Genomic DNA, 26,646 nt, shown 5'->3' with positions numbered 1-26,646 from the left:
AAATTGCACACATAGACTAAAGTGTTTCTTCACGAATAAGTTTTAGCTTATGCTATTTAATCAGTGAGATTCATCGGTTTTTAAATTTATTTCATGATCATTCACGTCGTTTGAAAATTTACTAGCGCTTGAAACGCAAAAATTTAATAAATATTTCGATAATTAACTAGAAAAGTGATTAAAAACGGACGTTAATCTTACAGCTGCTTTCTCGCCATTGCTGGTGCTATTGCGCTAATGTCGTGCTGTCAGACACCAGAGTCGCGATCGTCCTTGTGAAGCTTCGGTATATCTTTACATACGAAGTGGTTCATCGGTATAATCTGGCTGCTTTGAAAGACCATGGAGGCGTAAACAAAAACAAACCATGGCCGGCAGCTGTAGATTGTTGTTTAAATCATTTACGTACAGGCTATTGCAAGCAAACTTACGGGAATCGCATTTTTGTAGATTGAGCATTGCCAGACGTTTCTCCGCGGAGGCGAGAACTGATGCTGGTGAGTAACTATGTTAATTGGTTTCTTGTTCCATGGCTCATTTCTACGATTAATAGCAGCGAGGTCGTTATTTGACTGAAGGTAATTATTGTAGTAATTCGCAGTGCTCCATAAGAGAAAATTAATGCTTTTTAATTTCTTTGCAGATAGAGATCCAGCACCGTTCTTCTTTAACAAAGATGTGCAAAATTTGCTTAAGAAATTGACAAGGGTTGATTTACATAAAGTTTTCAGAGCGAGAAAAGAAGGAAAGGATTTAAAAGAACCAGAATACAAATTTATGTCAACGGAAGAAGTAAACAAGGTAAGTCAAATGTACATTGTTTCGGCGTAACAGGCTTTGGCTTTAATTACACTATGTGTTCTAATGATATAAATCAGTAAGATGCCTTATTCGTCAGAATCTAGACAACTCAAGATTGGCATCTGTGAAACAACTTTCCAACCAGCGACAGCAGTGCTTATGTATATGCACCATTTCATAGGTTTTTGAAGCAGAACGAAAATACCTTGAGAGTCAGTTTTTTTGTTTGTCTCCCTTTCTTTTGTATAATTATAAACAATTAATGTGTATGCCCAACATGTTTTTATATTCCCCCAATTTATCCCATATTATTTGCCAATTTATGTTGGAGACTACGTTGTAGATTATGGGTCAAATAGCATAATGGCAATTCAGTTTTAATGTATATCTAAATTAGGGAAATAAGATAGGCTATTAACATGTAGCACCAAATATGTTATTCTATGTATACATTGCAGAAAGTATTTTAAAAATAGTTTCTTGTGTGTGACAACAAATAGGCTATTGGTAAAAGTTATGTATTGAACCCACCTTACATTTTTAAGTAAGACGCAAACTTAAACAGTAGCCTTTCTACCCTGCAATTTATTACCACAATCAGATTTTCTGCTTTTACATTTGTTGGCTTCGCCGTCTCATAACCAAATTGTCATGTTCCAAGCTAATCTAGACCTTGAGCTGCACTACTACTCAGTGTGTTACCACAACTAAGATTTCGTGAGGAGTGGGGGTCTCTACGTAACTTTTCTGTGAATCTTTATTAAGTTTAAATGTAAATTGTCACCCCATTGTTCGATAACAGGCAGTAGAGGAAGCATGGCAGCGGGCTGAAGAACGATTGCAGATGCCACCTTTCCTTTTACCAACTCCAGACGTCCATCGAGAGATTTGTAAGGATCCAGAATTACAAGGCTATTGTGATTCAAAATTCCTGTTTACAGATATCACATTTGGTGTTTGCAATGAGGCAAGTAATGGAACAAAATAGCTTATAGCACTTCTGATATTTATCTATAATTAGAAATTCATGCTTGGTAACATTCATTGTAAATAAGATTATGCTAAACGTAAACTAGTGGTAAATGTGCAAAATTATGTATACATTTACTAGTAACTTATCACAATAATATTATTTAATGTCATACTGAAAATATTAAACTCTTCATTATCTGACTGCTCGAAACTAAGATTTGTTCTCATTATTCCTCTAGTCTGCTTTTAACTTAATCCAGCTTGTTGTATATTAACGATTTCATTTCCTAAACAACTGTCGGTCATTGTACATCCACTGCTGGCTTAAGATATCCATTAGCCTTCTCTGTGCATGACTGATGTGCATCCATGCTGCTGCTATCCACCTCTTTCCACCTGCACTTCATTTATATTAGTCAGAATAATCTTTCACACTCCTCTCTGTCCCCAGATTAATTTTTTTGATTTATCATCTCTCCTTTGCCGTCTCTGACAGAATTACAATGTCATCGGTGAACCTCAAAGTTTTTATTTCTTCTCCATGGATTTTAATTCCTACTCCAAATTTTTCTTTTCTTTCTTTAGTGCTTGTTCAATATACAGATTGAATAACATTGGGGATAGGCTACAACCCTGTCTCACTCCCTTCCTAACCACTGCTTCCCTTTCATGCCCTTCGACTCATAACTGCCATTTGGTTTCTGTACAAATTGTAAATAGCCTTTTGCTCCCTGTATTTTACCCCTTGTCTTGAAAGGAGGATATGAGATGAACATCAACAAAAGCAAAACGAGGATAATTGAATGTAGTCAAGTTAACTCTGGTGATGCTGAGGGAATTAGATTAGAAATGAGACACTTAAAGTAGTAAATGAGTTTTGCTATTTGGGAAGCAAAATAACTAATGGTGGTCGAAGTAGAGAGGATATAAAACGCAGACTGGCAATGGTAAGGAAAGCATTTCTGAAGAAGAGAAATTTGTTAACACAGAACATATGTTTAAGTGTCAGGAAGTCATTTCTGAAAGTATTTGTATGGACTGTAGCCATGTATGGAAGTGAAACATGGATGATAAATAGTTTGGACAAGAAGACAGTAGAAGCTTTCAAAATGTGGTGCTACAGAAGAATGCTGAAGATTAGATGGGTAGATCACGTAACTAATGAGCAGGTACTGAATGTAACTGGGGAGAAGAGGAATTTGTGGCACAACTTACTAGAAGAAGGGATCGGTTGGAAGGACATGTTCTGAGGCATAAAGGGATCACCAATTTAGTATTGGAGGGCAGCGTGGAGGACGAAAATTGTAGAGGGAGACCAAGAGATGAATACACTAAGCAGATTCAGAAGAATGTTCGTTGCAGTAGGTACTGATAAATGAAGAAGCTTGCACAGGATAGAGTAGCATTGAGAGCTGCGTCAAACCAGTCTCTGGACCGAAGACGACAACAGCAGCATCAGCATCTCTCCTAGTGACTAACAGATTGTGTGTAGGATGTACATAAAGTCTGGGAACACTTTCAGTTATTTCTTGCACAAGAACTAAAAATTGTACAGATGTCATGCATATTGCATTTTGAAGAGAAACTCTGAAAGTTCTTTTTACAAACATTTGATATGCGAACCATGAGTGACCTGGCAGATGTCAATACGGTAATCGAATTCTTGCATACCCTTCCCAGCTTGGCATCGTCGACTGTGGCAGTTGCTTTCGCGTGTTCTCTCCCGGAGCTAAACTACATCATGTGGTAGAGGTGGTACATACACCAGATCTTTAATGTGTCCCCACAGGAAAAAGGCACATGGAGTGAGATCTGGTTATCGGGGAGGAAATTTCATGGAATAGCTGTCCCCTTCTGCAGCACGGCTGCCATGTTGGCGACTAGAGCTGACAATCAGCAAATTACCAAACTATGCTGTGATGGTGTACGTAAACTTTCAGGCTTTCTCTTCAAAATGACGTATGTATGATATCTGTACAATGTTCGGTTCTTGTGCAAATAAATAATTGAAAGTGTTCCCGGACTTTATGTACACCCTGCATCTCCATTACATGTTGAGCATTCAGTTTTGTAATAGGTTTTAAAAATATGTCTCACTACCAAGAATCAAAACGGCATGACTAGCTGGTGTCTTATCATACTTCTGTTGGGCATGCCTGAAGCTACTTCTACACCTACTGATGACTCTCTATCAAAGATAACTTACTGTGTCCTCCCTACCAAAAAATCATCATTCCAATCACAAATTTCACTTGTTACGCGATACGATTGTGTACTTTTGATAATAAGCGTAGATGCGATAGTGAATCAAATGCATCTGTCAGATCACTTTGACCCATGGCTTTCAGTTTGTTGTGTGACAAATGTGTAAGTTGGGTTTCATTTGCTCTATGGGTGGCATGGAGGAGGCCATTCTGTTCAAGGTAGCTCATTATGTTTGAGCTCAGAGGACATTCTAAGGTCCTACAAGAAATAGATGATAAGATACCAGATGGTAGTTCTCTGGATTGCTTCTGCTACCCTTGTTATAAATGGGTTTGAGCTGTACTTTATTCCAAGAACTAGACATAGTTCATTCTTCAAGGGATCTGTGATAGATTATAGTCAAGGGCTAACTCAACAGTAAATTGAGTATAGAATCTAATAGGGCTCTACTCGACCCTTGAGCAGAGTTCAATTTTAACAATTTCTTTGGATCTTACACTGCTACTTCTGGGTCTCCTACAGCTATCATTATCTGGAGTAGATGAAGAGTCACCTAATCTCAAAGTCCCTTATGTGTCCCACACACAGTCAGCTACCTGGGCAGCAGACTCTGATGTGTAGGTGATGTGTAGGGTACACCTGACCCATTTAGGAGTACCCTATAATTCTCAACTCTATGGCACAAGTCTAGGAAGAGACAGCCAAGCCTGCCGTGCAATCTTCAGAGTCTCAGGTTCAAACCTTTCAATTGACTCAGAACCAGAGTGGGGAAATTTTGCAGAGTATGAACTTCCTTGAAATTCATCAAGCAAGGCTATCATGCACAACCTTTTTTGCCAGTTGCTGGAATTATCCAAGTATGACCTCGAACCCCAGATAACAGGCATTGTCCTTCCCAGTGTGCACCACAATCTGGAGTTGATTACACCCTGTTTTCTCAACAGAAGCCAGAATAGCTTTTCAACATGTTGAATATGTATGCTACATATGCAAACTGAGTGGAAATGGTATTCATTCTGATCCCTTGCTGCAATTTCCCTAAGGGGTACCATTATTCACTATATGTTTGAACTGTTTTTAAAGCACTCCTACACTTCTGTGTTTGCTTCTCCTTGATACGGAACTCAGCAGTTTTCTCAACAGGTGAACTGAGTCCCACTGGCAGTTCTGGTTTCAACTTGTAGGTTATGGGGATGGGTGTAACATTCTGTGTTCTCCCTGGTTCTAGTCTCCCCTGTACAGGGTACATTCTCCTAGTGGGCTAGAAATTCCTGTGGGTTTTCCTGTCTGTATGATTAATTGAATTATGATGCACCGAGCACAGTGGCACAGTGGTTAGCACACTGGACTCACATTTGGGAGGACGTCAGTTCAAACCCACATCCGGCCATCCTGATTTAGGGTATCTATGGTTTCCTTAAATCGTGTCAGGCAAATGCTGGGGTGGTTCCTTTGAAAGAACACAACCAACTTCCTCCCCATCCTTCCCTAATCTGATGAGACAGATGACATTATTTGGTCCCCTCCCTCTGATCAACTGGCCAACCAATTATGATGCAGAATTATTCAGTTTCAGGAGACCACCAGAATCTGCACCCTAAGCGCCCCCCCCCCCCCACACACACACACACGTGTTTGTGCTGATACACAGATGAAAGAATACTATTCACTACCATATGTATGTTAAGGGATCTGTTTTAATTAATATTTACTTAGTGGAATAATTGTAGTGTGCTGTGGAGTGGCCAATATACCTTATTGATATTAAATAGCCACTCTACTCATGAAAAATCTTCTGTTTAATCTGCCCCTAAACATGTGCTGCCTCTCCTTGTGCTCCTCCTCCAAATTATCTCTGAAAGAAAAAAATATTTTAATTTCATAACTGTTTCTAAAGTCGATTACTAAAAGAGAGTGAATCATCTCTACATTATCAAAGCAAAACCAGCCACCATGTATTGGTTGCACATTTTGATAAAAGGTATTAATTAGTATCTGGGCCTAACAATAGAGAATGTAAATGGGTTCACACTAGATTACATACGTAGTAGGCGACAATTAGAAATGAAATAAAGCAGTCCCCTAACCACCTTGCAACATTAACATGGGCAGAGCAAATCATTGTTAAGTGGGCATTTATTTTCTTAGCTGCAACTCAATTCAAACCTTTCTTCTGATGTCCCTACTCAGGATCTCTATCACCATTAGCAGAGATATCATTAATAAAACACCCACATTTTATGCTTTTTGGATGTCAAAAAATACTGCATCTAATTGGCTTGATAAATTGCTTTCAGGATATTATGAGAGAAAAGTCTTGAGTTGGGTTTTGTGTGCTTGGTATCCAGAATCCTGCTGGTTTTCATTGAGGAGGTCATTCTGTTTGTGATATGGAATTATGTCTGATTATGGCATTTTGTCTGGTTTTCAAACAAATAATGCATTCACACTAGAAAATATGGATTACAGGCAGCAAGTTGTGTGATTTGGTAGCTACTAGTTTTGAACTATAATTTCATATGTGAAAAATATTACTGTGAATGAAAAATACAATGTGCAATATGTAAATTACTGTCTCATCTTGAATCTTGATATATCAATGTACATGGACACTCATTTGTACAGACGATGATAATACTACCAAAATGGGCCACTGAATAAAATAAAGTCATATTGTATTACTTTTCCAAATTATAAAAATACTAACATATCCCATAATAAACCCACCAAAGAGTCAATAATAGAGTCAGAGAACTAGCTGTAGTTCAGTTGAAGACAATAACTGCATGAAAAGAAAAGGAAATCAACACTCAAGTGCTACTGCTAAAGTAAGTAAGACATTTAAAATGAAAGTTTGAATGTCCATTGAAAGTTACACTTTTTAACAATGAAAATAATTAATTTTTAACAATATAATGAGACTAGATAGATAAAATAATACTCACCAAGCGGCAGCAGGAGAACACACACAAAGGCTTAAGTATGCAAGCTTTCGGAGCCAGTGGCTCCTTCTTCCAGAAGAGGAGTGAAGGAAAAGGACCTCCTACCAACACCTATACCAGCCCTGTAGCTGACAAAACATATACTATCAAGGGTAGAGCCACTTGTGAAATCACACGTCATATGCCAGCTGTTATGTAAACAGTGTTTGACCTGAAACTTCCTGGCAGATTAAAACTGTGTGCCCGACCGAGACTCGAACTCGGAACCTTTGCCTTTCGTGGGCAAGTGCTCTACCATCTGAGCTACCGAAGCACGACTCACGCCCGGTACTCACAGCTTTACTTCTGCCAGTACCTCGTCTCCCACCTTCCAAACTTTACAGAAGCTCTCCTGCAAACCTTGCAGAACTAGCACTCCTGAAAGAAAGGATATTGCGGAGATATGGCTTAGCCACAGCCTGGGGGATGTTTCCAGAATGAGATTTTCACTCTGCAGCGGAGTGTGCGCTGATATGAAACTTCCTGGCAGATTAAAACTGTGTGCCCGACCGAGACTCGAACTCGGGACCTTTGCCTTTCGCGGGCAAGTGCTCTACCATCTGAGCTACCGAAGCACGACTCACGCCCGGTACTCACAGTTTTAATCTGCCAGGAAGTTTCATATCAGCGCATACTCCGCTGCAGAGTGAAAATCTCATTCTGGAAACGTCCCCCAAGCCGTGGCTAAGCCATGTCTCCGCAATATCCTTTCTTTCAGGAGTGCTAGTTCTGCAAGGTTCGCAGGAGAGCTTCTGTAAAGTTTGGAAGGTAGGAGACGAGGTACTGGCAGAAGTAAAGCTGTGAGTACCGGGTGTGAGTCGTGCTTCGGTAGCTCAGATGGTAGAGCACTTGCCCGTGAAAGGCAAAGGTCCCGAGTTCGAGTCTCGGTCGGGCAGACAGTTTTAATCTGCCAGGAAGTTTCATATCAGCGCACACTCCGCTGCAGAGTGAAAATCTCATTCTAGTGTTTGACCTGTTACATCAGCAAGACTGCCACACAGTTATTAGTTAGGATGAATGGACATAGGCAGAGGGTGTGTATCGGCAGCACACAATATCCTCTTGCAGGTCATGCTCTACAACACGACAGTGGCGACATAGTGCCTGTTTCACCACACGCGCTATCTGGATTCTTTCCCCAGACACTAGTTTCTCCAAACTCTGCAGGTGGGAACAAGCGCTAGAACATGTCCTTGGTTCTCACCGCCCACCTGACCTTCATTTACTGTAATTCCATCCATCTCAGCATTTTTTCACAGTAACTACTCCTTTCTTCACTCCATTTTAGTTTTGTATGCCTTTCATTTTCTGACCTGTACGTTTTTCACCATCCCCAATCCCACCTCTGTTAAGTACAGTGCAGTTAGCTTTTGACTCTTATAAACTCATGCATGATGTTTTAGCAGTAACTGGCAAACTCTTCAAAAATAGATGGAAACTGTCCCATGAAAACCTGCTAAGAAAGTTTCGAGAACTATCTTCAACTGATGAATCTAGGAATATATTACAACACACTATCTATCATTCCCTTAGGGATTGTGAAAGCAAGATTAAACTAATTACAACTAGTATAGAGGCGTGTAAAATCATTCTTCCCACAATTCATCTGTCAACATAACAGGAGAAAACCCTAATAACTGGTACAATGGGACATACCCTCTGCTATGCAATTCATAGTGGTTTGTGGAGTGTATGTGTAGAAGTGCCTTCAGGGATTTAGAATGCGTTAAGTTGTACTTTAGCAGACCCAGGCAATGAGTGTCAGCTACTTTAGTAAAGTATATTATGAGTAACAAGATGTTATGACTATAATCAATCTAATCAGACTGATAATGATAATTACTTCTTGATTACTTTGTGTGTGTGTGTGTGTGTGTGTGTGTGTGTGTGTGTGTGTCTTAGGAATTAAACAGATACTTTGAAAAAAGCCACTGCTACCCCTCGTATACTACTCAGCTGCTGTTATTGTCTGGTACTTCAAACCAAAGCATTTTAACTTTACGCAGACTGCCTTTAACTGACTGTATACTGACATTATTAGGATCCATCAGATACAAATATTACAGGTAGGGATAGTTTACATTCTTGAGTCCACATATTCAGGCGTATTATAGGTGGTCGTATTCTTTTACTTTGTGTTTCAATATTTGGTGGTCCTCTCTGATGTCTTCTGGCAACCTCTTACAGACTCGACCAGAATATAAAAATCCATTCTCAATCCCAGAGAGGAGTGGTGTGTGTGTGTGTGTGTGTGTGTGTGTGTGTGTGTGTGTGTGTTTGTTTGTTTTATTAAGGAGTACATGTACTGGCATATAAGTGTGAGGATCCTTAGGTCCTGTGAAAGGCTTCTGCAAGGTATAATTGCTTAGGCTCCCGCAGCCAGAGTCAGCTGACATAAAAGTTTTCTGGGTATGATACCGCGTCATAATGTATAAAACTACTGCTACTGTAGAATTACCAATGTTTTGGCCATGGTTGGAACGGCCTTCTTCTGGGTCTACTGGTGCGTTGTAGCTATGCAGTGTCCCTTATATTTTGTTGCTACTGTTCACTATGCATGCCTCTATGTGATAATTTTAAAAAAGATAGTTTGTTACATTGGTCGCTTAAGGAAGAAGGAGAGGGAACTTTATTTTAATAGTTTATTGCGATGGAGGGAGAACGAAACCTCTGTTGTCTATTGGCTCATGTGTTATGTGCCATGATGGTGGTCACTGTCGAATGAGAAGTTGGCTGCTGTTTACCAAATGCTGGACGTCGGCCGTGCGGCGGCAGTTACTCACCAGTAGTGCTTGTGCCTCATGTTGACAGTGAGGTCTCTTGGGCTCTGATTGCTGGCAGCCAAGATGGGGCAAGGCTGAGTCCATTCTCTCTATTCTTGTTATTAGGGTGTTTAAGTATTTCGATGGCCTCTCTGATTTTTGCCTTTCGTCATAACCAGCTGCTTAGCCAACACATAGGCTTCGCAGAATTTTGATTTCTTTCTGTTGTCTTGCTGATGTTCTGCCACTGCAGATTTGTTGTATTGCCCTAGATGAATATGGCGCTCATTTTTCCAAATGTGCGTTGCTATTGGCCTGCCAGTCTCGCCAATGTGTGCCTCTCCACATTCGCATTCTACCTTGTACGCGCGTGCAGTGTGTAATGCATCCACCATGACGTTAGTGGAGCCTAGCACGTCCTGGGTCCTGCACCATTATAGAGGACAGGCTGTACTCCAACCTATCAAAGGTGTTTGCCTATTCAGTCAGTAAATAAAGTTCCCTCTCCTTCTTCCTTAAGCGACCAATGAAACGATTTAAAAAAAAAAATCATGATGTAATTTCATGCTCAGTGAACAGTGACAACAAAATATAATTGACACTACATAGCTAGAACACACCAGTAAACCCAGAAGAAGGCTGCTGCAACCATGGCCAAAATGTTGGTTTGTCTCCAGCAGCAGTAGTTTTATACATTAAGACGCAGTATCATACCCAGAAAACTTTTATGTTTCTGCAAGATTTTAAGTTATCAGTTGTATACAGTATTCTTACTGCATGCTTCTATGGAATAATTATCATTTTATGTTAGCTGGAAGTACCAGTGAGGGACACTTCTCATGGAAATCAGGCAGAACTTGGCTTTTCAGTTAACATATCCACATGCTGGTGCTACTTTAGTTTATTAACCATCTGGATATCCAAGAACACACACAGAGCCTCATCCAGTGTATGTCCATTTAACTGCACTTCTGGTGACTGTAAGTTAGTTTTATATGTTTGTAATTGATAATATGAGTATTTGCAAGATTGTTGGCTGTGAACCATTGTAAGCCTGTTCCATTAGTCTACTGGCTGTGTCCGGTATGAATGTTTTCAGACCTTTTGTGGGTATACTTGTATCATTAGCAAACATTACAGTTTTTAAGAGTATTCCAGTGCCCCCAGTAAATCACTATTGTGTCCTATTCCTGTTTGCCATTTGCTAATGTGACCATCCATTTTCTATTTTCAAGATATGACCCATTCCATGCAAGGGGAGGGTGCTTAATGCCATGCCTTTTTAGTTTGCTTAACAGAATTTTATGATCTACATAGTGAAAGGCCTTGGCAAGATCACAGAAAATGCCAACAGGATATTTTTGGTGTTTAGCTCTACTAGAATTGACTCTGAGAGATCATATATATTTTATCAGTAAAGAAGCCTTTATAAAAGTCAAACCGAGCTGTTGTTGAAAATTTATTCTCAGAAAGGTTGTTCATTATTCTGTTGTAAGCTACTTACTCAAATAACTTTGAAGGCACAGGATGGAGTGAGATTGGTCATAGACGTGAGTCGCTTATCTACACTGTTGTGTATTGATATTACTACTGCATATATCAGTCTTTCGTTTTGGCTCATTGGCTGGTTACAAAGATAACTCAAGGCTGGCACTACCAAGTCGGCATAAGAATTTAGTACTTTGGCTGGGATACCATCATAGTCAGTAGAGCTACTACATGTTAGTGGCCTAATGATTTTTGTGATGTCTCTAACATATGAAATGGTGAATCTGATGTCTGGTGATTAAGTATGCTCTGCCGGTCTAAGTAAGTTATTGCATCTGCTTTGGATTGACGAGTTTTTGTCTGTGTTTTCAGCTACTTTCAGAAAGAATTCATTGAATACGGTAGCCAATGACTTTAATTTTGTATCATGTCTTGATGTTACTGCCCTCTGGGAGTTCAATATCATTAATGGTAGTGATTATATTTGTCTCATGCCTCCCTCCCTCCTCCCCCCACCCCCCACCCCACCCCACCCCACCCCACCCCCCGGCCAATGAACAACCTTGCTGTTGGTGGGGAGGCTTGCGTGCCTCAGCGATACAGGTAGCCATACTGTAGGTGCGACCACAATGGAGGGGAATCTGTTGAGAGGCCAGACAAACGCATGGTTCCTGAAGAGGAGCAGCAGCCTTTTCAGTAGTTGCAGGGGCAACAGCCTGGATGATTGACTGATCTGGAATTTGGAGTAGGAATTAAAATCCATGGAGAAGAAATAAAAACTTTAAGGTTTGCTGATGACATTGTAATTCTGTCAGAGACAGCAAAGGACCTGGAAGGACAGTTGAATGGAATGGGCAGTGTCTTAAAAGGAATATAAGATGAACATCAACAAAAGCAAAACAAGAATAGTGGAATGTAGTCAAAGTAAATCAGGCGGTGCTGAGGGAATTAGATTAGGAAATGAGACACTTAAAGTAGTAAAGGAGTTTTGCTATTTGAGGAGCAAAATAACTTATGATGGTCGAAGTAGAGAAGATATAAAATCTAGTCTGGCAATGGCAAAGAAAGCGTTTCTGAAGAAGAGAAATTGGTTAACATCGAGTATAGATTTAAGTGTCAGGAAGTCATTTCTGAAAGTATTTGTATGGAATGTAGCCATGTATGGAAGTGAAACATGGACGATAAATGGTTTGGACAGGAAGAGAATAGAAGCTTTTGAAATGTGATGCTACAGAAGAATGCTGAAGATTAGATGGGTAGATCACATAACTAATGAGGAGGTATTGAATAGGATTGGGGAGAAGAGGAGTTTGTGGCACAACTTGACAAGAAGAAGGGGCCGGTTGGTAGGACATGTTCTGAGGCATCAAGGGATCACAAATTTAGCATTGGAGGGCAGCGTGGAGGGTAAAAATCATAGAGGGAGACCAAGAGATGAACACACTAAGCATATTCAGAAGGATGTAGGTTGCAGTTGGTACTGGGAGATGGAGAAGCTTGCACAGGATAGAGTAACATGGAGAGCTGCATCAAACCAGTCTCTGGACTGAAGACAACAACAACAACACAACCTAGTAATACTCCAAGTTGCCCTCGCCTTGTTCTTGGAATTCCGACTTTTTTGTATTGTACAGTGTGACTGGAGATTCAATACCAAAACAAGAATCATTATCTGGAATGTCAGAACACTGCTACATACTGGAAAACCTTAAAAGAGAGATGGAAAAGTATAAATAAGAGGAAGTATGGAGTAGTAGTGATTATGACAAAAGAAAATGGCTAAGTACATGGAAAACGTGAGACAGGATTATTGATGTGAGGCTGAAAGGAGTACTAAAAGGCATATTTATTATCCTGGTATACAGGCCATCTTCAGAGCAATGATCATCAGCTCATAGAGGAAACATAATAACTAAAATAATGGGAAATAATCAAGGACAGTGCATAATAGCAATGGGCAACTGGAATGTCACGGTGGGAGAAGGGAAGGAAGGAACCATAGTTGGCAGTCATGGTTTCAGAAGGGGGAATGACAGAGTCTAATGGCTTGTTGACTTTTGCAGGGAAAGACAGCTAGTAGAGATAGATACATTGTTCAAAAATCACAGGAGGAGGATCAAGACTGGGATTCACCATGAGGTAAATATAGAAATCAAATGAATTTTAGACAGGTGGAAGAAAGTAGAAGTGGGACTCTACCAGGTGCAGATATTAAACAGTGACCACAATTTCCTTACAGCAGAGGTAAGAAAAAACTGAAGAATACTGTCATGGTGAAGAAGTGGGACCTGGAGAAGATAAGGTCAAGAAAATAAAGAGTTAAGGATATGCTATCACTTTAGCTTAGTAACTCATTACAAGACAAAGAACCATCAAAAAATTTCAGTGATTGTTGGACTGTGCTGAAAGAAGGAATCATAAAAGCAGGGCAGAGAAGTATAGGATACGTAAACTAGAAAAGAGGAAAAAACCAGGCATCACACCGAAGACAGAGGAGAGAAGAAAATTCAAAAGCCAGAACAATGAAGATGCAAAAAAGAAAAGATGAACCACTTGATGAATAATGACGTGCATAGAGAAAAGATAAACATATCAGGTTATAAAAAAAGAAAATATTGGCTAAAAGATGATTGCAGTGCAGTTGAAAATTAAAGAAGGGATAATACGATTTACTGCACAGTGGAGTAAAGAATACAACATGGTGCCGAAACAGACAAGGATGTGCTATTATAGAAATTTTCAGTGAAAACAAGAACATAGTGTACAAAGATCACGAAGGCATTCCCCAGAGATGTAAAGAGTATGTAAAACAGCTCTAACACAGAGTACAAGCCAACAACTCTATTACTTGAAATGTAAAACACGGTATATTATAATGACGATAATAATGACGACAATGAGGAGAAGAAAAGATCACCAAATGTAATAGAAGAAGTGGAGAGTGCAGTAGATGCAATGAAAATGGGTAAGCTGTAGGTATACAGATACAATACCAGGTAAAATACTGAAATGTTTTAAGTCAAGAAAGAGTAAGAGAAATATTGAGGTTATGTAACAAAGTATATGATAGTGGTTAGTGGCCAGAGGACTTTCTGGTTATGGTAATGAGTCCAGTATCAAAGAAACAAGGAACCAGGAAATGCAGTGGTACAGGGAAGTTAACTTTATTTCACATGCAGCAAAGTCATGTTAAGAATCATTAATAAAATTTATTTTTTGTCCATCTTTGGGGGCAAAGTGGGTGCAAGCTCTGCAGCTGTAGTGTTGATATACACTCGAATAAACTCAGAAGTCATACTTACATTTTTATTTTAAATGCCACAGTCAGTTTTGACCACATTTGGAGAAAAACAAAATGTGCAACTGGTGTGTTTATTTGATTGCATATTGTTAATAATAAAATACTGTAAAAGGAGATAGAGGGGAATTTGGCTTGGGTGGCATAGAGTTTGTTTTAGATGGCATAGAGTTTCAAAAGATGCGTTTGGACTCTTGCAAATTTTGGGAGAGTGGTTTATTGAAAAGGAAAGAATGTACATTTGTGTTTTGCAGAGCAGGAAATGGCACTAGATAATGTGACTTGGGATAAATTTGCAACTATAATGAAGGGAAAAAAAACAGTGGATTGGAAAAACAGACAGCTTATAACCTCAGTTTATTTCAATAAAAAAATATCAGTGAAAGTCAGAGTAGAAAATACTAATTGTGCAGGACTAGGAAAAGGCATGAGGAAAGGCTGCTACGATTCCTAAACTTTTCATTCTGCAATTACAATAAAATATGAATGATGAATGCCCACTAGATGACAAGGGAGTAAAAATTGGAGGAAGAAGAATATGTTGTTTGAGATTTGCAAATAATGCGTGCCACCTTCCCAAGGATAGTAACCCCCCCCCTCCCCCCTCCCATAGTTTATTGTTGGGCATTTGCTGCTCTATGCGCACAAATGGAAGCTGCCACATTTATTTACACTTACGGCTCAAAGACCACCTCTGGTGTTGGAAGTGCCTGTATTGTTGGCAACAACCCTATTATACGAGGGCCGTTCAGAAAGTAACCTCCGGTTGATTTAAAAAAATACACCAAGTTAAATAAAAATATTTTAATATATACATCTTACAACTACATCTTTGCACTATTTTTCTACATAGTCTCCATAGCGATTGAGGCACTTATCGTATCTCTTCACAAGCTTTGAAATTCCTTCTGCATAAAAATCACCCGCTTGTGCCTGGAGCCAGCCTGTGACCGCATCTTTGAGCTCTTCGTCGTCATCAAACCGCTGTGACCCGAGCCATTTCTTCAAATGCATGAAGAGGTGATAATCACTTGGCGCCAGGTCTGGGCTGTAAGGTGGATGGTTGATAACGTCCCACTTGAAGGACTCAAGAAGGGCCGTTGTTCTGCGAGCAGAGTGAGGACGGGCGTTATCGTGCAAAAAAACGATACCGGAAGTCAGCATACCACGGCGTTTGTTCTGTATAGCCCGTCATAACTTTTTTATTGTTTCACAGTACACATCTTGATTAATGGTCGTACCACGTTCCATGAATTCAACCAACAACACCCCTTTGGCATCCCAAAACACCGTTGCCATCAGTTTTCTGGCAGAAAAATCTTGCGAGGCTTTTCTTGGTTTGGTAGGCGAATTTGAATGTGCCCACATCTTTGATTGTTCTTTTGTCTCAGGGTTCACGTACTTAATCCAGGTTTCGTCACCGGTCACGATTCTGTTTAACAATGGTTCTCCTTCGTCCTCATAACGTGACAGAAATTCTAATGCAGAGGCCATTCTTTGAGTTTTGTGGTGGTCGGTAAGAATTCTGGGCACCCATCGTGCACAGAACTTACGGTAACCCAATCTTGCTGTCACTATCTCGTACAAGAGAGTCTTAGAAATCTGTGGAAAACCAGTAGACAACTCAGACATTGAGAAACGTCGATTTTCACGAACTTTTGCATCAACTGTCTGAACGAGTTCGTCAGTCACCAATGATGGTCTACCACTCCTCTCTTCATCATGAATGTTTTCTCGTCCACTTTTAAATAAACGTACCCATTCACGGACAACTCCTTCAGTCATAACTCTTGGTCCGTACACGGCACAAAGCTCACAATGAATAGCTGCTGCAGAATATCCTTTGGCTGTAAAAAACCTTATGACAGCACGCACTTCACATTTGGCGGGGTTTTCTATTGCAGCACACATTTCAAACTGCCACAAAAACTAAACTAGCGCAGGTACGACGTTCACTCGACCACGGCTTGATGCCGACTGACCTGTTGAGTGCGTGAACGCACAGATGGCGTCGCTACTCCCCCCACAACCCGCACTGTGACCAATCGGAGGTTACTTTCTGAACCGCCCTCGTATTTCGGCTTCCTGATCAGTGTTCAGTTTTTACTGTGGAGCTTTACGCTGTTCTCCAGGCTGTCCAGTACATCTTGTCGCCATAAGCGGATACAGTATACTATATATGTACTAAAACCTCTTCCCTGTGCTTGGACTTCTTCCTCCTGGCCTTGTCACCGGGAAAAGGTAATTTTAACTAGACTCCAGATTGGGCACTGTCTCTTTAATCATCGACATCTTTTAAGTGGTTATCCTCCCCTGCTTTGTCCCCACTACTCTCAACCATGGACGGTGAGACACCTTTTACCTCAGTGCCCCTATTTTAATCCGCTACACACCTGTTTACAGCTGTCGCTTGATATATCTTCGCTTTTAGCAGATGACATGCACTCAGCCAATTGCATCCATGAGTTTATCAGTGTCATTGAGATGACATCAGTCATTTGAAGTTCTTTTCGGGGAAAACAACTCCCCTTCAATAGCAGTTTTCAAAGATTTACTTCCATTTTTAGTTGACCTCCTTCTGGAGTTTCGCTGCCATTGCTATAGCGGTTTTGCACCCTAAAATTATATATATCTTGTAGTGAAAAACCAGAACAACATTTAAACCTGACCATGGAGAACAATTTGAAACTAAAGGTTTTCAGTATTATCATAGGAAATTTTACCTCCAGGCCTGCTGCCGTAAATGGACACAGTTGATTTTTTATGGAACTGCTAAGCCTAGACAATTCTACACTATCAAAGCACGTAGAAAATATGGCATCTTTGTAGAGCGTAGTTGGTGATAAATAAGATTTGAAAAAAGAAATTTGCAGTCAAAAAATTGTCACGCAGCTAACTCATATCTGAGCCACTTCGTCCTCTGTGGCTCCTCAGTGCTTTTCATAAGTGCATTTTTAATAACATATTTTGATCATAATGGTAGCCTTGTGGATTTTCTACACTTTGCCTGTTAGTGTTACCCAAGCAGAATGGCCATTCTTACAAGAGTTAAGAATTGCTTTAGAACTAGAATGTGGCAAGAGTGGCTTTTTGGAATAGCTATGATCACAGTAGTGTGAAAGTTAGCTCCCACATTATACTGGGATAATGAAAGAGTTTACATCTAAAAAAAAAGGTAGAAAGAAGGTATACTTTTATTAAGTATGGAATTTATGTAAACTTCAAGCATTGAAAAAAGTTTCTTCAGAAAGGCATTCTTTGATGCTCTGACATTAATTTGTTTTTACTTCATCCAAAAAATCAAAGTTTAAAATAAGTAAATAGAGGAAGGAGCTAAGAATGCTGAACGTTTATCTGGAGTTCGAAAATCCTAGTGCCACCCCTGCTTATCATATAGAACTGATAGAGTTAATAGAGAATTTGTTTACTAAGCACTAAATTGTCATGGACATGCTCATCCAGGTCCAGTGACCTGTGGTACAAGAGAGGTATTGTGCATCTTGGTTAAAATTAAGAGAGCATACTTAGCTAAAATAGTCAACCAATATATATATTTCTCATACATTCATCACATGAAGAGTCCAAGAAGGGGAAATTGGAGAGATTTGAGCTCACACGGAGGCCTACCAACAATTGTTCTTCCAGGTGACCATTTGCGACAAACAGGAAAGTGAGCAAAGTGACTATGGTGCGCAACATGCCCTCCATCACATCATAAGATGGTTAACAGAATATAGATGTACGTGGCTTAGCATGGATCATGTGTGACAGCAGTGGATATTAAGAAACATAGAATGTGAAAAATAAGATCACATTATTAAATATTTCTGCTCTTTCGGAGATGTTCTGTCTTTTCATTTCAGCTAACTGTGTGTGTGTGTGTGTGTGTGTGTGTGTGTGTGTGTGTGTGTGTGTGTGTGTTGGGGTGATAAATAGGTGAAGTAGTTGATGTGTTTACTATTCTGTATAAGAGTCCTCTTATAAGTCCTTTGCTTTTTACAGTGTAAATGCAATTTCCAGGCCAATAGTGAAATGAAATGATTTTTTATCTTCTTCCTTGTTTTACCAGTGATTCAGGAAAAGCAGCTCACTTCAGAAATAATGAGACAAAATTTACCATGGCTTTATTTCCCCAATTTCTGTGGAACCAATTTGCTAAGAACTTTGGCTCATCTGACAAATTTTTGGTTAAGGAATTTTAATTTCCTTCTTTGCCCTGTACTGCCTAGACATCCACCAGAAAAAAAATTTGCTTAGAAAGAACTCAAAAGCAAAAGTAATGCTTTTGTAGCAGGGAGCTAATAATGCTGATTCAATCTGTCAGTTGTTTGTCAGTAGCTCTGACTGAATTTTCTGCCTCTTTTTTTTTTTTTTTTTTTTTTTTTTTTTTTTTTTTTTTTTTTTTGTGTGTGTGTGCATTGTCATATGCTTTGTGCTTGTCCCATAGGACAGATTGATTGTTGCTCGAGACCCAGATGGTACTTTACGACATGCGGACAGAGATGAACGTTTCCGTTGCAATCAAATCTACTTTCCTCTTCCTGGTCGCAAATTAAGGACACCTCATATGTTTGAAGAAGAACACCTTAAGGTATGTTTTCAAGTTATTCCTATTGTAGATTACTTGACATTTATCTGTTGAGACCAATCAAAACAATGTTTTTTGTAGGAAAGTTAGTGAAATGTTATATAAAAAAAGTTTTATGTCATAACTAGTTGCATCGTAGTATACTGTACATCTCCAAAATATTTCAAGGGATAATATAATTCATGTTGGTAGAATATTACACTGATACTTGCAAGAAATCTATTGGACTACATATTTGATGGCCATTTCTTTAAAGTTTAGTATTTGAGAGATGGCATTCCAAGAAATGAGGGCAAATGGAATCTCCTTTGATCCAAAGAACATTTTAGGACCTGAAAATCATATCCAGTTTTGTAATAGTTATACTGAGTAGAAATGTTTGTCTTGGATAGTATTTGGTGCTCACTTTGCCCAACCTATTGATTAAATGTGAAATCATCTTTTCCAAGAAAAGATTAGCAGGAAATGTGCATCCCATATATTAACGCTTTGATTTCCACTTTCAGAAGCTAGTGGAAGCCTCTAAAAATAGTCTTCTACATTTTATGCATAACAGCATTCTGACTGGCACTGAGTTAAACTTCTGCCCCTTTAGTAAAAAAAAAGAATTTCCATCGTTTGCTAGCAAATGCAGACATCACGTGCCAGGGACACAGTGACCATCACAATTAGTATTCTGATGAAACAGCCACAAACTATCCACATTTAAGTTCAAAATTACCAATTTTTCATATGTTTAAACATTGTACCAAACTGTGCTTTTAATCCATAATGTTTTGGCACCAGGGCATTGATTAGCTGATGATGCTTGCTTCTGACGTGGGACACCAGTAATAGTGACTTAAATTGTGCATGATCAGTGGCTTTTTTATCTCAGTATCATTTGCTAGGCTTTTATGAATGCACCGAATGGTCAAGCACTTACATCCTCTAATGGAAAAGCTCTCAAAACTTTCTGTAGTAATATCTGAATTTTCAAATCAAGTGAGTTGTCACAAACTGTTTTGATGATTTTTCCTGCTCTTTTTCGAGTCAAATACTGAAGTAACATTAAGCCCTCATTTTATTCTGATGTAGAACAGTATACCCTTTCCTGTGTGCCAATGACAGTACGTATACAATTGAGAGGTGCTGTGTGAGAATCCAAGCAGTATCAGTAAGGCACCAGCTTATGGCCCCCTACCCTACCCCCCCCCCCCCTCTGCCTGTATGCCTCTTAACATAATGTACTTGTAGTATTGTCACTAATATAGAGCCTCAAGTAGAATCATAAAAGAAATTATTCAGATAGTGAAGGGAGACGAAAATTTAATAGTCATGGGTGACTGGAATTAGAGTGTAGGAAAAGGTAGAGAAGGAAAAAGGTGGGAATTTAAGGAGATGGGACCTGGATAAACTGACTAAACCAGAGGTTATACAGAGTTTCAGGGAGAGCATAAGCATAACTTAATCATAGCTAACACTTGGTGCAAGAATCATAAAAGAAGGTTGAATACATGGAAGAATCCCAGAGATACTAAAAGGTATCAGATAGATTATATAATGGTAAGACAGAGATTTAGGAACCAGGTTTTAAATTGTAAGACATTTCCAGGGGCAGATGTGGACTCTGACCACAATCTGTTGGTTATGAACTGCAGATTAAAATTGAAGAAACTGCAAAAAGGTGGGAATTTAAGGAGATGGGACCTGGATAAACTGACTAAACCAGAGGTTATACAGAGTTTCAGGGAGAGCATAAGGGAACAATTGACAGCAGTGGGGGAAAGAAGTACAGTAGAAGAAGAATGGGTAGCTTTGAGGGATGAAGTAGTGAAGGCAGCAGAGGATCAAGTAGGTAAAAAGACGAGGGCTAGTAGAAATCCTTGGGTAACAGAAGAAATATTGAATTTAAGTGATGAAAGGAGAAAATACAAAAATGCAGCAAATGAAGCAGGCAAAAAGGAATACAAACATCTCAAAAATGAGATTGACAGGAAGTGCAAAATGGCTAAGCACGGATGGCTAGAGGACAAATTTAAGGATGTAGAGGCTTATCTCGCTAGGGGTAAGATAGATACTGCATACAGGAAAATTAAAGAGACCTTTGGAGAAAAGAGAACCACTTGTATGAATATCAAGAGCTCGGATGGAAACCCAGTTCTAACCAAAGAAGGGAAAGCAGAAAGATGGAAGGAGTATATAGAGGGTCTATACAAGGGCAATGTACTTCAGGACAATATTATAGAAATGGAAGAGAATGTAGATGAAGACTAAATGGGAGATACGATACTGCGTGAGGAGTTTGACGGAGCACTGAAAGACCTGAGCCAAAACGAGGCCCTGGGAGTAGACAACATTCCATTAGAACTACTGACGGCCTGCGGAGAGCCAGTCCTGACAAAACTCTACCATCTGGTGAGGAAGATGTATGAGACTGGCGAAGTACCCTCAGACTTCAAGAAGAATATAATAATTCCAATCCCAAAGAAAGCAGGTGTTGACAGATGTGAAAATTACCGAACTATCAGTTTAATAAGTCACAGCTGCAAAATACTAACACGAATTCTTTACAGACGAATGGAAAAACTGGTAGAAGCCGACATCGGGGAAGATCAGTTTGGATTCTGTAGAAATATTGGAACACATGAGGCAATACTGACCTTACGACTTATCTTAGAAGAAAGATTAAGGAAAGGTAAACCTAAGTTTCTAGCATTTGTAGACTTAGAGAAAGCTTTTGACAATGTTGACTGGAACACTCTCTTCCAAATTCTAAAGGTGGCAGGGGTAAAATACAGGAAGCGAAAGGCTATTTACAGTTTGTACAGAAACCAGATGGCAGTTATAAGAGTCGAGGGACATGAAAGGGAAGCAGTGGTTGGGAAGGGAGTGAGACAGGGTTGTAGCCTCTCCCCAATGTTATTCAATCTGTATATTGAGCAAGCAGTAAAGGAAACAAAAGAAAAATTCGGAGTAGATATTAAAATCCATGGAGAAGAAATAAAAACTTTGAGGTTCGCCGATGACATTGTAATTCTGTCAGAGACAGCAAAGGACTTGGAAGAGCAGTTGAACGGAATGGACATTGTCTTGAAAGGAGGATATAAGATGAACATCAACAAAAGCAAAACGAGGATAATGGAATGTAGTCGAATTAAGTCGGGTGATGCTGAGGGAATTAGATTAGGAAATGAGACACTTAAAGTAGTAAAGGAGTTTTGCTATTTGGGGAGCAAAATAACTGATGATGGTCGAAGTAGAGAGGATATAAAATGTAGACTGGCAATGGCAAGGAAAGCATTTCTGAAGAAGAGAAATTGGTTAACATTGAGTATAGATTTAAGTGTCAGGAAGTCATTTCTGAAAGTATTTGTATGGAATGTAGCCATGTATGGAAGTGAAACATGGACGATAAATGGTTTGGACAGGAAGAGAATAGAAGCTTTTGAAATGTGGTGCTACAGAAGAATGCTGAAGATTAGATGGGTAGATCACATAACTAATGAGGAGGTATTGAATAGGATTGGGGAGAAGATGAGTTTGTGGCACAACTTGACAAGAAGAAGGGACCGGTTGGTAGGACATGTTCTGAGGCATCAAGGGATCACAAATTTAGCATTGGAGGGCAGCGTGGAGGGTAAAAATCGTAGAGGGAGACCAAGAGATGAACACACTAAGCAGATTCAGAAGGATGTAGGTTGCAGTAGGTACTGGGTGATGAAGAAACTTGCACAGGATAGGGTAGCATGGAGAGCTGCATCAAACCAGTCTCAGGACTAAAGACCACAACAACAAGTAGAATCCTTTCAGTGTCCTAGTCAACCAAGATAAAGGCCGCCATTTGCTCTAATTTTATGTGTTTCTGTATAACGTAGTCCCAGCAACCACCACTTTGCTTACCATCACAGTCTTTTTGTACCCATGATGCACATATCTGACCTGTAACCTGCAACATTGTGTCTGGCCAAAGCACTGCTCTACAGTCTATGCTTACAATGAGGAGTATGCACACCAGACTGATGGTGTCGTAAATAATCCTCAGCTTAGTTGATTAGTTCCCTTGCCTTGAGACTTGTCTGGAGATCATCCTTTGAAATGCTTTACAATTTTCTCAACATCTAGAGTGCACAACAGGTTTTGTCCATGATGGTTCCAAAGGGGAAATTAAGACTGTCTTTCTGAAGTACTGGATCTTAGCTTTTTCCTCAATATGCCGTATGATTTTTTTCCTTATTGTAACATTTCTTGCTAAATACCTTTCTCTTGTACTATAATAAAGTGGAAAATATCTTTGTCTCCCCTGTGGTTTCCCCTCATACTTAAGTCTGAGAGATCTGTGTTTCCTTTTGACTCCCCCAAACCTATCCTCCTTTCCTCCACAAGAAAGGAAGTAATAATTCCAAATTCTGGGATAGTTTAGAGTACTTTTATTTGTTTGTAAGCACATGAAGATAAAGACTGGCTGTCAATTCTGTCTCGTAACTTTGTTGCAGTGAATCACAATTTTAATGAGTCATTTCATACAAATACCTGGGTGTAACAATTAGTAGAGATTTGAAATAGAAAGATCACATTGGTTCAGTCATGGATAATGCAGGTGGCAGACATCAGTTCATTGTAAGGATACTATAGGGGTTGCACTGGATGTGACTCCCTGCGAGGGGAGAGGACGGTTGAGCGGCGAGGCAGTGATGAGGATATGTGTCACATCCAGTGTGTCAGTGAGGCAGCATTCATTTAAAATTCATTTGTTGATGAGAGTTTTAGAGTGATTCAGTCCCCTCCTCGTCGCGGTCTGGTAGCAGCCTTGCTATGTCCACAATGCAGCAATGTGCTGAGTGGCGCGTCAGCACCTGCCATGAAATCTGCGGTCAAAGCACCCAGTGTTGCTTATGGTCATTTCCATGGCCCCATATTGGACAGAATTGCAGTCGGTGCATCTTGACAGCCCAGCTTGTCTGTGTTGTCCATTGAAGCCTCAGCGCTCTCGTTAAGTATAGCTGCGCTTAGGCCTGGCTCCAAGGTATTAGTGGTTGGTGTGATGGTAAGAAGGCAGAAGTCCCAACAGCAGCACAGAGAACAGCTCAAGAGGTGGTCCCAACATACAGCCGATAAGGTGGTACTCGCACTGCCCAGGGCTGGCGGCACTAGGTGCCCCACTCCCAAGTCGAACAGCTTGCAGTCAGACAGATGCATTCTTCATCTGCAGAAGATCTGCTTAGCCTTCATCTTCAGTCACATTGTGTGTGGCAGGGGTGACAGCTTGCAGAGATGAAGTTGCCCCCCACAGCCGGACGGCTGTGGACTCACAGAATTAGACTCAAAAGTGGCAGCATTTGGCAGCACTTCATTGTATGTCACTATGTCATCCTGCAACTAATGGAGCTGGTTTCTACAGTATCTGTGATACGCATGGAATGACCAAACTCTGGCTCAGAGTGGAAGAAAGGAGAGGGTAATATAGTGGTTCATGACGCGATCCTCTCACATGTGTGACCAAATGTGCTCCAGCTTTTTGAGCATATCATCATTCTCTGATTGACAAATGTTTAGTTTCAGAGCAATCTTTTATGCAAGGTTTGGAGCTCGAAAGGTGTTATTGTGTAGTCTTTAGATGTAGTTACCACATTGTAACGTGTAATTCTCCCTTCTTTTCTTGAAAACATGAGAGGGGGAATTACGTGAGTAGTAGAGTGGTGCTTTTAGAAATTCAGAAAGGGAGGGAAACAATTTACTGGTAGGTAAAGGTTATATGTACAGTAATTTGTGAAAAAAATGGTACCTACCAGTATTTATTTTCTGTTGGCTCAAAAGAACTTGTTTCATAATGGCCACAATGAATAGTAGCAATGCATTGTTTCGTTGTTTCTTTTCTCTGACTATTCTGTGACCTCACTTTCATCACTATTTTCAGGCTCAGATAACACATCATCTTTTTCATTTTCATTATTCTACAACATGTCATCCTCGGGACTGTCAGTGGTACAAGAAATTCCTGTTTTTTAAAAACTCTTCTTAACAATATCAACATTACTTTCTCCATGCACCTCCACTTGCACATCGTCGGTGTTGATGGCTTCCATATCTTGTCTTCTGGAGTCAGCTGATGAGATCCCACAACCATCCATTCTGAATACAGGTGTCAAAGATGTTCTTTGAAAGGTTTGTTGACACTGACAGCTAAAGGTTGAAGATGGACATTAAACCTCCAGGTATGATGACAGGATGGGACTTAATAATTACTTTCATTTTCTCCTTTAGAGCTTCCACAAGGTGACCCCTGAAGCTATCTAGGACAAGAAGGGACTTCTTGTGTAATATTCCCCTGGTCGTTTTCCCCAGACTTTCTCAAACCAACCCCCTCAAATCTACTGTTATCCAGCCCTTTTCCTGAACTCATGAGTGAATGCCATGTGTGGTAATATCCTCTGGTATTGTCTTCCTTTTAAAGATAGCACACAGTGGAAGTTTATTGCCATCTACTATAATGCACAATATCACTGTGCAACTTAGTTTCTCTGCTCCAGTCGTCTTCACAAGGAAACTTTTTAAGCCAGTTCAAGCAAGGGTGGTAGTATGTGGCATATCCAAAAACACAGCATTTCCAGCCTGGGAGAGCAAACAGTCATATTGCTACTGCACTTGTATTATGTAGTCATGGAACTCAATTAACTAATCCGTGTAGCCTCCTTCATAGACTGAAATTTTGCCATCTCATAAAATGAATCACCCAACCAGTGCTTGCTTTAAAATCCTTTCTGTCAATGTTGGGTGTGGCAGCTGTCTCGCGAGCTTTGTTCTGAATCATTTCATAAGAGACAGCAGAACCATCATTCTGAAGTTCATTGATGTAAGCAAGTACACCATTATTAATTCAGGATGTTTCTCTGTTTAAGGCCCACAGAAAGATTTGGAGCTTGCCTTTCTAGCCATGAGTTTATCTTTTTGTCCACCAGTACCATATTGCATTAGGATCAATGGAGAAATGCCTTCCTGCAACTCTCACTCCGTTTACATCGATGTAAGAAAACACATTTAATTTAAATTTTACCATGTAGTTTGAATATTTTGACAGAATGATGACTTGTAACAAACTGCAATGTCTGCAGCTCCATTTTTCAAATTTATAGTATGTTGTGACAATGGAAATATTTTTGTACCAAGTACTGCTGTGTCCATTTTTGCCCATTGTCAAGTCATTTGAAGGCCACTCCAGTAAGAATGGACCAGGAAAGGGAATTATGCGTGATATTAATAAAATAATGTTTTAATGATGAAAAATAGAACGGGACAGGAATATGCGAGGAGAGGTGCTTACATGATAAAGTACTGTACTCCACACTGCCTGTTAATAGAATATTGTTAAGCCTCCTTTGAAATGATGTACTGAATCAGGTGTGTATGATGCTCTTTCGCATGGTCTGTGGCAATGTAGTCGTTGCTTGTTCATGTTCCTGCAACCCCCCCCCCCTCCCCTACCCCCGAGTGTTTATACTTGTTGCTCAACCATTTCGAACTGTGCAGGTGCACTATGCTTACATGTCATTCGAGACAGCTTGAAAATTTTAT

General features: G+C 39.9%; 1 protein-coding gene across 1 annotated transcript in view; it reads left to right on the top strand.

Moving 5' to 3' along the window:
• The first annotated feature begins 264 nt into the window (after positions 1-264).
• The window catches only part of LOC126236850 (28S ribosomal protein S22, mitochondrial), a 45,141-nt gene continuing 18,759 nt past the window's right edge, over positions 265-26,646 (top strand). The window contains exons 1-4 of the mRNA XM_049946460.1: positions 265-497; positions 644-801; positions 1,604-1,768; positions 18,955-19,098. Of these exons, the coding sequence (XP_049802417.1) occupies positions 368-497; positions 644-801; positions 1,604-1,768; positions 18,955-19,098 (597 nt within the window). The 5' untranslated portion in view covers positions 265-367. The remainder of the gene's footprint in view (positions 498-643; positions 802-1,603; positions 1,769-18,954; positions 19,099-26,646) is intronic.

Source organism: Schistocerca nitens, chromosome 2 (genome assembly GCF_023898315.1).
Source record: "Schistocerca nitens isolate TAMUIC-IGC-003100 chromosome 2, iqSchNite1.1, whole genome shotgun sequence".
NCBI classification, from domain to species: Eukaryota; Metazoa; Arthropoda; class Insecta; order Orthoptera; family Acrididae; genus Schistocerca; species Schistocerca nitens.
The sequence above is the reverse complement of the archived record's forward strand: the minus strand, read 5'-3'. Positions and strand labels throughout refer to the sequence as shown.